Source organism: Uranotaenia lowii, chromosome 1 (assembly GCF_029784155.1).
Source record: "Uranotaenia lowii strain MFRU-FL chromosome 1, ASM2978415v1, whole genome shotgun sequence".
Classification (NCBI taxonomy): domain Eukaryota; kingdom Metazoa; phylum Arthropoda; class Insecta; order Diptera; family Culicidae; genus Uranotaenia; species Uranotaenia lowii.
Window position 1 is genome coordinate 193,000,180 of NC_073691.1, and position 12,475 is coordinate 193,012,654.

Below are 12,475 nucleotides of genomic sequence, written 5' to 3' on the forward strand. Positions count from 1 at the left end.
AAAAAAATATTTTTTATCAAAATTTTCAGTATTTTAACGATATCTTTTCAGGCCAAGCTTATTCAAGCAAGATATGTTTGAAAGAGTTTTGAGTCACTTGTAATTGAACAGTTTTGTGGAACACACTTAACAAACAAATTCAGACTGAAACGAGTTAGATTGGAAAAACTAAGAAAAAATAGCTGTTCTCGAACACCTGTATATTTCTAGTTCGGTTGAGTTCGGTTCATATTTTGGTTGCAGTAGAATCAGGCAGGTTTCAAAGTTGTAAAATCATGGAGTTTACAACCAACCAAGTAGGCTCATACCACAACAGAGAGTTTACAATGTTAAGTTGTTTATTTTGTAGCTTTATAAATGATTAAAGTTAGCTATTTTCAAGGAATCTAGAGGATTTTTTTTGCATTTAAAATAAGCTAACCGAAAAACAAACCTTGCAAGTATATTGTATTCTAAGCGAAAAGGTAGATGGTAAGGTTCGTCATTGGAGGCTTAAAAACGTCATACGCGAGCGAGAGAATGATTTGGCTAAATTTTCACCAAAATTTTCAAATGTTGATCAAGGTATTCTTGGCTAAAGTTGAATCGACGGTAAGTTTTTAAGTAATATGAAATCATATTCTTCGTTATGGTTTCGTGTATTTAAGTCATCGATGCTGAAACTTTCACATTTATTGCGAAAAATCTTTTGAAAGAGTTCATTTAAGAAGATTTTGTGGTAGTACTAATTTTTTTCTCTGTTCTTTCGATATTTATAATAGCGAATATATCCAAGGTCAATGACCAAAGATGATTGTGCTAAACTAATTCGACTAAATCAACGTTCAATTCAAGATTTGATACATTTAAAAATTATCAATTGGTTTAATTTATACCGCAATTTTTTGGATTTCTGTGCACAAAAACCTCCTTTGGTACCAGTTGTCTCGGCATCCAATACAGCACAATGGGCCCGGCCGAGTTAAGATGAGCAATAAATATACTTTTACTACTCACCGGGATTCTGAGCATTTCTAAATTTTTGAAAACTCTTGAATTTTTTTAAAATAATTACTAATTGTGGTGAATTTGTTTCCAAATTTATTTTTGTCACATTTAGGATAACTATTTAACAAATTTCTCTGGATCCAATATTTGAATTAGAATTAAAAATCCGCATCACATTTTTAAAGTTTCAACACATTACATAAGAACGATTTTTTTGTGTTTATGAATAAAAAATTTAGTTATTTCTTCATTGGCTCTGATCAGAACTTAGTTTTTCAAGTTATATTTATGAATATACGAAGTACATATATGTTTATGAATTGCATTTAAAATTTGATTTTCAAACATTGATTTGAAGATATCATTTTAATTTGAGACTCTGAATAATGGTTTTGAATCAAATCTGATTTCAAGGTTCGAATCATACTTTTGAACTCGTATATCCGTAAAATTTGAATTACTTCTTTAAGTTTTTTTTTATTAAAATATTGAATTCTCATTCTGAAATCTCAATGTTGCTTCCCAATTGTTATGAGGAAAGCATTTATTCTACCTTTGATGAAGCACATTCCAAGCTATCAACGATGAAATAATAATATTTAAATATCTATCTTTGATTTTTTCTTAACTATAAAATTGTAGTGCCGGATTACGCATCGAATTTTGAAATTAACTTTAACGCGAGTTTCATTTCGATAAGTGGCCATATAAAAAAAAAGGATTCATTTTTTCCAGTTCTTCAAAAATTTGGAAACTTGATGAACTTTCAAAGAATGTTTAAACCAAAATGCATCTCAGATATTGCAGTCTTCAACAAATTTCCAGATAAACTAAATACTTAAACATTCAAATCTGCAAAATTTCTTTTTGTGATGTTGGAAATAAATGTTTTTTCTTAAATTAAATTTTCTAAAAATTGTAGAATTAATTTTTTTCTAGAACATTGTAGCTCTTAAACTGTTAGCTCAAGAACACTGTTAGCCCAATTTTTATTTTTGGAATTGGAAAAAATTGGATAAATTACAAACAATTTGTAATTAGAATTTTTGATGATTTTCCACAGAATAGAGGCATTTGTTGATTATTACTTCACATTACTTCATCACACTTTTATTTCCAATTCAATTGTTGCCATACATGAAAACATGGATATGAAACTTATTCTCGACTTGATTTCCAACGACTTCAGAATGAATTCCTATGGAAAAACGTAACAGTTATTATCCAAAAACTTTAAATACAATTCATGGTATTAAAGAATGCAGCAAACAAAATAAAATACCAGTGCCATCATTTATTTACACTAGAATTTGCCTCTCTGTTACCTGAAATAATAATAAAAATGATTCAAATATTGCGTCGGTACCATTTCTACGTAAGCTAGCTAGATTGCCCGGTTTTATCCGGGTTTGCCCGGATATTTAAAACGAAATTCGGGATTCATCCGGTCTGGCCCGGTTGCCCGGGTTTTGCCTTAAACTATTCTCTATATTTGACGAATCAAACAAAAAAAAATGTTGTAAATATTTTTATTCATGCGTCCAAAACGAAATTTGTTGAGCAAGTTTTCAAGAATAATCATGAATAGTTTTTTGGATGCCTAAAATACTATTTAAAATCTGATGATGAGTTTTGATAACAAATATTTAAGTTTTCGTTCTTGATTTTTGTTAATAAATTCCTGGATTTTGACCAAATTTACGGATATTTCCCGGATTGTTTTTCGAAAAATTTCTGTACAAGTTGCTAGTTAATGATATTTTAAATGTTTTCGGTTTGTTTTGAACGATTATCTCAAACAGATCCATAAAAATGCTGATAATATCAACCACCATGTATCATAAAATTATCGTTTGATATCAATAGTGGCGTGCTAGAACTCTCATAAGGGATCGCAGCAAGCCGTGCTCGAGAACGGACGTATTTTTTTCCAACGTCGTTCTCGTTTGTATTTTCGCGAACATTAATTTTAGTGAGTTTTAGGTGTTTTGAAGACTTCTGTTTAGAAAGATACGTATTACAGGTGACTGAAATGCATCCAAAAATTTAAATAGATGCTAAATTTGGTGTTCTGTTGTGCTTGGCGAATCGTGCGAGAAGAAAATCAATCGATGGTTGTAGAAAAAGGAATTCTATTTCTGGTCGTCGTCATTTTTATACTTGAAATCAAATAAGCTAAGTTTCGGTTGGAGGGATATTGATGATCTTATGATTGTGCATCAATCGATGAGTGTATTTCCGTTAAAATTTGGGTCCTCGTAAAATGCTCATGTAGATTTCTATGAGCAGAAGAACGAAAAAAAAACAAACTGGAAGTCTGAGAAACATTTTTTCTTCGTCTCGTATTTATTTGTCTTTTAGTTCTTGGCAGAGCCTACTAATTACGTTCTAAGGTAAACGTGAACAACCAATTGACGGTTGATGTTAGGTGGTTGAAATTGAGGGAACAGTCATGTTAAGAACATGTGAATGCAACCAATTTCAAGATTATCGGATCCAGGAAAAATAGGGAGATAGCACCAGCGCAAACCTTTGGAGTTTGATGAGATCGTTTCTATTCAAAATTAATCCTTTAACCCTAATCCGTCTCAGATTTTTCCCAATTACCAATCAATCAATAGTGTTAAATTTTAGCAAAATATTATATGAAGCGTTTGGCAGGGAACTCCACGCTTTATTCCTCCCTTGTTCCTGTATCATTCGCGGTTTTCATCACATGGTTGGCTTGGCCGTAGTAGAATCTGCAATGCATGGTAATATGTAACAGATAATACGCTGAAAAGAAAAATGAAAGACGCAAGTCTTCCATTTTCCAGGATGCCTACATGTTTTGGCAATGTTGGTGTAAGAAGAAGAAGAAGAAGAAGCTTGCTAGAACTCTTATAAGAAAATTATCAAGAAAAATTAACATTTTCTCAAAAATTCATTGTGCAGAACAGAGATTAGTTCATCTCAAATTTGGCAGAAATACTTGAAAATGCATGCGGAAAAACCCATATGAGGCCGGCTTTGATCTGCGAAAAAAGCCGAAAAATGAACTAGTCTAATGTACATTAACGAAAAAATAATTAAAAAAAGAATGGGTTTGCCTGTCTTTGTTAAACATAGACGTCTGTTTTCAATTGGATTTTTTGGGAAAATCAAAAATTTATTTTTATCAACCCTCTTAAAGCAACCTCACCGTACGTGGTTTATTAAAATCAGCATAAAACCAAAGCGGACCATTATTTTAAATTTACTTTTTGCGCAAAATATTTCAAAATATGTTAATCTATCAATCTTTTTTAATAACAGTTGTTTGACTAGCAATTGTCGAAAACTACAGCTAAGAGAAGCTTCAAAACATGATAAAACTAGAAATTTACCTGTTTTTCGAAGAATTACCATTTTGTAAGCATCAAAAATCTATCACCATTCTAGTTTTTTTTTTAAATATCATAAGTTATCCAGAAAAGAAGAAATTTAAACCCCGTCTAAAGTAAGCATTCCAGATTGTTCGGTTCTATCCGAGCTTGCCCGGTTATTCAAGGAAAAATTTAAGACGAGTCCGGTCCGGCCCAGATTGCCGGATTTCATGAAAAACTAACTGAGTTTTGCCCGGATTTATTCACATTATTTGCACAAAATTACCGAAAAATTCAAATTGAGCAATGATAAGCTGTGATTTTTGTGTCTGGAAACAAATTCTTCAGAGCTTTATTCAGCAAATTTAATTTTAAACTGGTAGAACCATCGAACAAAAATTTGGTGTGCCTCAAAAAATAATTAACGTTTCAAATTATTTGGATGAATGGATAAATTTTGCCCAGATTTGTCGGGATATTGCCAGGTTTTTGGATTGGAAATTTGAAATCGAGTTTTGTCATGGTTTTCAAAAACATTTTCCCGGACTCGTATTGGAAAAATTCTGGAATGCTTAGGAAAAACGACAACAACTTGACAAATATGTTCAATATTTGCAACCGAAAAAGTACTGAAATTGAGCTTTTAGACCATGTTGCTTTGCTACTTAAAAAAAAAAATCAATTTTTTTTTCAAACGATAAAGTTTTCGTAGAACGAAAGTTGTATTAAATAAAATATTAAACAAAAACACCTGTAAATTTCTAACTTCGTGGTCTTGGAAATCAGGATCTTCAATTGAAAGTTCTCATTCGAATGAATAATTAAGGAACGAACTGCGCTCTCGTTGGTGCAACGAAATCGTTCAACCGTTTTCCCGAGCATTTTGACTTCGACTCTTCGAGGGTTGTTTTCCGAATTAAAGTTATAAGGGCCTTGGACCCTGTTGTTAGACCGAAGTGTTTTGTTTCAATTTCTTTCAAAGTCATCATTTGGATTAATATGTGATCTGATGATAACAGAAAAATTCCACACTGTCCTCTGAAATACATACTAACCCAGCTTTCTTAAGGATTCATTTCTTTTCAAGTGGTATTCATATGGCAATTTTTGACGGTCGCCATAGGAGAAACAGAATTAGTGTACCGTCATTTCCGAAAACCAAAAAATTATAGATGTTTCTCTCTCTCTTATCTTTTATCAAATTTAGTTTTGAAGTTATTGCCATATCGCATTGAACTAGGAGCAAGATCCTCATGCATAAATTTATAAAATAGAAATTGGAATTCAAGTAAACTTAATTCTTTATTCACTGAAATTGCATCTGGGACACTAATGTTTTTAACCTTTCTGAAAGATTGCTGATTGAAACTTACATAAAATGTTTTAATTTTTTTTTCTTTTTCATTTTTCTTCAACTTACCGGTTCTTTTTTCGTCTTTCATTTTCTTTCCTTTCAGAAAACGATGACGCCTGGCTGTAGTGACGACCTTGGTGTGTAGAAAAAGAGGATTAATGATAGTTCGTCTACTCAAATGGTCGCACCCCATCCGAAAATTATCTCCCTGGGAGCATAAAGCGCGGTGCTCGATAAGGACGTAGCCACAGAAAGACACTAGAAGAAAAAGGAGACGCAGCACGACTTGGAATTCGATGTTCCAGATGGTCTAAGGAGAAGGCGAGCAACAAGATGACGTTTCGAGGTGAAGAAAATTTTAGTGCATCGAATGGGGGTCCGTTAAATGGGGTTTCAGAAAGCCGTGACCCACGACGGCTTCAGTGAGAAGTGCGGGTGGGAAAAGGTTTTAAATTTGTGAGCAAAAGAAAGTGATCCGTTTCGGGGGAAGGGCTAAAGTTGAAATAAAAACGGGAGCATTTGGGCGCCACAAAATGGCGGTCAGCAATATAGTGTGCGAGTGGCTGCGGGCCCTCGGCTTAGGGCAGTACGCGGAAAGTTTTCTCGACAACGGGTACGACGATCTGGAGATCTGCAAACAGGTCGGGGATCCGGATTTGGATGCGATCGGGGTGGAAAATCCGCAGCACCGTTCGAAGCTTCTGAAAAGTGTGCGGCTCCTGAGGGAAAAGGGCGCAGCCAGTGTCTACTTCCAGCTGAACGATCCCAAATCGCTGCTCTCGGACAACAGCGACAGCTTGGAGCGGGACAATTCGCCGCTGATGCTGAGTGAACTGGAAGCGCTGCTACAGGAACAGCTGAAGGGCGATGGCGTTTGCTTGACGGCGCATCCCTACTCGACACCGGTATGTTATCAACTGTTTTTTTTTTACCTTAAATCTAAGACAAGAATATTTGTTGAAAAAAAAAATAACCATCTAAAAGCTTCGACTATCGGTCAAGAAAGAAAAGCTAGAAAGATTCAGTAATAGCTCTAGCTAGATTCTGACGACGGAACTGAAAACTGGACATGGACAAAAGTGAAATGGGGAGGCCAAACGAATTTCTTACGTTCGTCCCAATGCAGAGCAGACATGTCGAACCAGGGTCGAAAGCTCTAAGATCACTCTAAAGGTCTAAGACGAAAAAAAACCAGAATGAGTCCTGGAAAAAAAAGACGTTTTCCTCCCGAAGGAAGCCAACCGGTTTTTTTTTGTTTTTATTTGTTTTTCCCCATCTTTGATGGAGGTGAAAATAAAACTAAAGAAGGAGGAAAAACTGCTCCAACGTCTGCAGCATCGACGACCTCGGCCGAACGTGAACCATCGTCCTTCCAGGCAGGGGAGGTATATTATTTTCATAAATTTACTTTCATTCCGACTTTTATGTGGATGTACGGAAACTTTTTACCTACTGATGGCAGCTAGCGGGGGGATCTTTGCGAGATGCAAGGAGGGTTGAGCAAGAAATGGCTGGGAAATCCCTTCGGTTCGGGAAAACTCACGCCCCACTGGAAGCTGAACTTATGGCACTTTAGGACGACGACGTACATCGATGTTCCACCAGTATTCGCCGTAAAACGTGAACTTATATCGACTCCTTACTCTACCGTTCATTGACTGGATTCTTGTCGAGGAAGAAAGCATTTTTTTAAAGGAGATTGTTGTGATACTTCTTTATGGGGGAAGTTTTGTTAGGCACTCTTGATTCTCGTTTAAGAGAACTCACCTATACGAGTATTGATTGGGAATTGAAAAATTGATTAGTTGTAGGAATTGAATTTTCCGAAAAGACAGGCAGCTTTTCTTCAAATGTCGTCTGTGAATAATTAAAAATAATCAATCAAAAGATTATCGAAGAGACTCCTGGAGAGATGTCAGGAAGCACTACCGTCAATGAATTGTTTATTTCTGTGCCATTCTGTTTCCAAGTTAATGTGGTTTCTATTTACAGTTCTAAACCATTGGATAAATCTCATTTGCTTTCTGGGATGCCGTCTGAGTGCTACTATACTTGTTTTTGAAGCTGTGCATGGACTACAGGTTTTGGCAAAATTTGATAATCATTAGAGTGGCCCTTATTTTCAAATTTTCTTGAAACCTTGCTCCCACCTGCCAATCTGCATCCTTTCAATGATGATAAACCGGGAAATCTGACAACCTTAGGCGACCATCAAAGACCTTAAAATTTGTATGGAAAAAGGGAAAATTTCGTATGGAAAAAGCGATTTTTTTTAATCATTATTAAAACTGACAACACTGTAGAACAATACAAACTTTGCGACCTGAAGAATTCAACAAAAAGAACAACTTTGAAGAACATTTCATATCGTTTTAACGGACGTGAAAAAAGTTACAGGGATCTCCAGTAAACGTTTTCTCTTTTATATATTTCCATATAAAATCAATGAAAAAGTACATATGAGCAAAATCATGATGCCGGAAACTATTTCACCACTTTTCTCAATTGTTTGGTAACTCCGAATTTTTCAAGATTCTTAAGGCAGGAGGAAGTTTTTGGAAGTGAAAAAAAAATTTAAACTTAGATAAAAAAAAAACATGCTTTTTTTTGTTTAGTTTTGTATTTCTTAATGTATCCCAATAGAAAAGGTATGGAAAAATATTAACATAAAGGCTTATAACTATTTTTGGTTAGCCCAAAACTACTTGTTGTCATGTAAACAGATGATCTTTAGCTTAAAATCTTCACATTGGTTAGAAAAAAAAATTAAGCTTTAGGATTTCTAAAGTGTTGCCAGGATGGATAAAATTTTTTTAATGGACTTTTTTCCCTTTTTTTTTAAAAAAAATTGCAACTTCAAGGCGTTTGAGGGTCACCTTGAAGTAGTCAAAAAAAAAAATGTAATTTTGCACAGTTTGTCACCTTAATAAATGGGATCAATATTAGGGGGTGGAAGCCAGCCTTGCCAGATCTAGGGATTTTCAGCATTTCTACGGAACTACGGATTGCTGTTCGAAGTTTACGGGTTTTCAGCATTTCCTACGTATTATCGAAGAAATTCAAGGGATTCTGCGGATAAATGTAAATTCTACCAGACGACTAAAAAGAAAAAAAGGTCATCAAGTTTTATTTAGCCGAAAACAGTGCATTTTTTGATTTTCGTCAAATCTATGGACTTGAGTAGATTTCAATCTGGCAACGCTGATTGTGTGAAATTTGGTTTTTGAAAACCTCCTTAGAACTAAGGGCTACCCCAATAATCATACCCATAAAAAATCTCAATTTCACAAAAATAAACTACTTGGGACTCAAATGGTAATTCTTAGTTTAATATTTCTGCCCCACTTGATATGGATCACAAAAATATTTGATTAGTTAGACGTTATAAATAAAATATGGAAGAAAAAGGTCACCTGTATAAAAAAAAGATATTCAAACCAATTGAACTGTTTAAAACTTTATTTAAATTTTTCTTAAATTGATAACTTTTTTTTAAAAATGATTGGTTTTCAAACAAGATAAGCAATAAAAAATTGTTGAAAAAATAAAGCGATAGAAAAGATAACAAATAAGTAAAACCATTAGAATGTAAGGAGCCTGGAGTATTTTTTCACATTTCTTAATCTACAAATAACACTTGGAAATTGTAGATCTTTCATATGAAAATTTCGCACAAAATCTATTTTTTTTTTCTTAACTAAGCGTTTATTAAGGCATTTAACTTATTATAAAAGTATTACATTGCCGATGGTCACTTTTTACTAAATTATTTGGAGAGGATTGAGGAAGGAAATAGGATGTGGAAGGGTAGAAGGAGGAAGGGTTATTTGCGTATCTCTGGCGGTCGTACCTGCTGCATACTACGCGTTACAACTGACCGAGAGGAGCAATTTGGTTGTACCTTATCTTCACAGACAACTTCTTTTGACGAGGTTGCTGGAAGAGGGGTTGGAAGCGGGGTCCTTTTTCGGGGCGGTGAATCTAAATCCAAACTGATGACATCAGTCTGGAGAAGCTGTGGTGTTGTTGGAGTTTGTGGTTTCTCATGTGTTCTTTTTTGGTTCAGGCTCGTCTGTTGGTGAGGTTCATCTTTTTGGAGTTGTTGCTGGTTACTGTTGCTTTGTTTAATTTGCTGGGTGGTGTTTAATTTGACTGCATTTGCGTAGCTAATAGAATTGTTGCTCGTTTGTGTCATTCTTCGGGCTTCGTTGATTGGAATATTCTTATCGGTGCTGAGTTTCAGGGCTGATGATTCTGCTGTCCAAATGGGGCAATTTCGATCCAGAGGGGAATGACCTGTTGTTTTGCAGTTTCCACAATAGGTTATTTCTTGGCAGTTAGCGCTATCATGATTTTGTGAGCAATTTTTGCATGCCAACTGATTTTTGCAACGGCTTTTGGGGTGACCGTACTGCAAACATTGTCGGCATAACAGAGGCTGCGAGTAATAAATTCGCGTGCGGACACGAAGGAGTCCGAAATTAATGAATTCCGGAATTATTGTGCTACTGATAGTGAGAATTAAAGTTGATGTACCTACTATTCCTGCTGCAGTTTTTTTTGTTATGCGGCGGACATCGATGATTTTTTGGGGCTTCAATTCTTCTAACAGTAGTTTTTCATCCATGCCATCTACTTCTCGACAAGTAACCACCAACTTCCGTTGGTTCAAACTTGGATGGCGACCTATTACAATAGGTGTACCGTCCAATAGAGTTGTTAGTGTTGTCAGCTGCCTTCCTTGATTCTTGTTTCTTATCTTCAGCACGTACCATTTCCGGGATTTCTCGTAAAAGGCTCCTTCAATTTTACCCGCAAAGTTCTCGATCGAACGGCCAATCAAGAACGGATTTTTCGGTAGTTCTTTTCCTTTGGCACTTTGGAGAGTTAAATAATACAACCGTCCGTGTAAGCTTTGGGCATCCATCCATTCCGGAATAGTCCGGTTTGGATGATCACCCGGTGATGGGCTCATCACCGCGCGCTATCCTTGTCCTTATCCACAGAAAAAATCACTGCCTTTTGATCGATGAGCGAGAGTAAAATACAACCGACACCGACGAAGGCTAAGAGGGAACTGCTAACCCGAAGCAATCGACCATGTGCTCGCTCGGCTAAAAATCCCGAGTCGATGGGTGGGGTTAGAGAAACAAGAGAGATCAATAGAGGGAAAGATCACATGCGGGATATACATGGTGTTTCGATAGAGGGTCCAGTAGTTGATTGGCAGAGCTCGATTGCTCGTGTTCGCCGGTTCCATCACGTTCACCGTGGTGGAATTGGCTAACGCGCCGTTGTACCGAAGCGGAGATTGCAGGTTCAAGTCCTGTCGGTGAGCCGTTGTATCTTTTTCGAAATTTTCATGATATTCACGGCTTATGTTCTTTCGTTCTTTGACAGTTCATGTTTCTCTAATTTCTTTCATCACATAAGAAAATTAACTTTTTAAATTGATTTTGTTGTTTTATCCCATTTATAGTACTGAAAATTTAGACGAACTCGATATTATTTTATGGTTTTTATCAAATCCTCTAAAACTCTTTAAGGGGGGAGTAGGGTCTAACACTTTCAAAAAAAACGATTTTTTTTATTTTATTTTCTTATTGTAAAACATTTCAAGAATGTTGTGACAAATTTTCAAGTCAATCGAAGCAAAACTGTAGAAATTACAGGCCTTTATCTCCTCTTATCTAATACAATACTGCAAGACTTCAAACGTAGAAACTTCAAACGCGATTTTCTCGAAAGCACATTTTTAAAGTCCGTGGACATCGTCATTTGAAAACTGCTTCACCGATTCTTTTCAAATTTGGAACATATTTTCTACATATAAAATACCAAACCCCAACGTTTTTCTTTTTTTTTTACTTTGGGAAGATTTTACAGATAAAAAATGGCGGAGTTTTTCGTGAAAAATCGTAGTTTTTACTTCCAACAGCCACACACATTTCATAATTTTTTTTTAAGTTAAATAAAAACGTTGGGGTCCAGAAAAACATCTATTAAAAATATTTTGCTCTGATTTTTTGACTTCAGATGATTCTGTGCTGAGATACAGTGTCTACCGCAAATCCTGTTTTCTAAAAGGCATCTTCGAAAGTGCTCCGTCACCGGCTCATTTTTCAATATTTTTCTACAAAAAAAATTATTAAATGTTCTTTTAACAATGCTTTGTATAATGCAAAGAATTTGAATACATTTGTTTGAACGATAGCTCTTAAATAAATTCGTGAAAATGGTGTTTTTTTTTACCCGTTAGACCCAGCAGAATTAGCAAAATGATACATAATATTGCTCAAACGGCATAATAACAAAATTTGGCATGATTTGCTCTCAGCTCTATTTAAATTAAAACACCCTTATAACTCTGATTTTTCGTAGCAGAAAAATTAAATACTCAATTATTTTATCATTTTGATCTCATTTTTCTGACTTATAAAGTGAATGAAAGCTTAACACCTAATCCTGATGTCTTTATGCTATTAACGCTTTACTTTGGGATTAGGTGGTCATCATATTTCAGCACTACTTTAAACAAACGTTATTTTGGTATCGGGAATGTGGTTACTGTTTGCTATTGATTTAGGCATCAAAGTCTGCTCAGGATATTCTTTCATCTCTTGATAAGTCACATTTTTAAATTGGTAGTTTAATAAAAATCAAATTATTTTTCAAATATGTTGTAAAAGTAGTTGAATCAAACTATTAGTAAAACATATTTTTCATCTTTAAAACTGCTCATTGCAGAATTTGGAAATCACAATCTTAATTTTGAGTTAAGAAGTATATC

At 35.0% G+C, this 12,475-nt stretch overlaps 1 protein-coding gene across 1 annotated transcript in view; it reads left to right on the top strand.

Annotated features, from left to right (window-relative positions):
- The first annotated feature begins 6,071 nt into the window (after window positions 1–6,071).
- Window positions 6,072–12,475, top strand: part of LOC129741966 (uncharacterized) — a 320,353-nt gene continuing 313,949 nt past the window's right edge. The window contains exon 1 of the mRNA XM_055733801.1: window positions 6,072–6,590. Within this exon, the coding sequence (XP_055589776.1) occupies window positions 6,219–6,590 (372 nt within the window). The 5' untranslated portion in view covers window positions 6,072–6,218. The remainder of the gene's footprint in view (window positions 6,591–12,475) is intronic.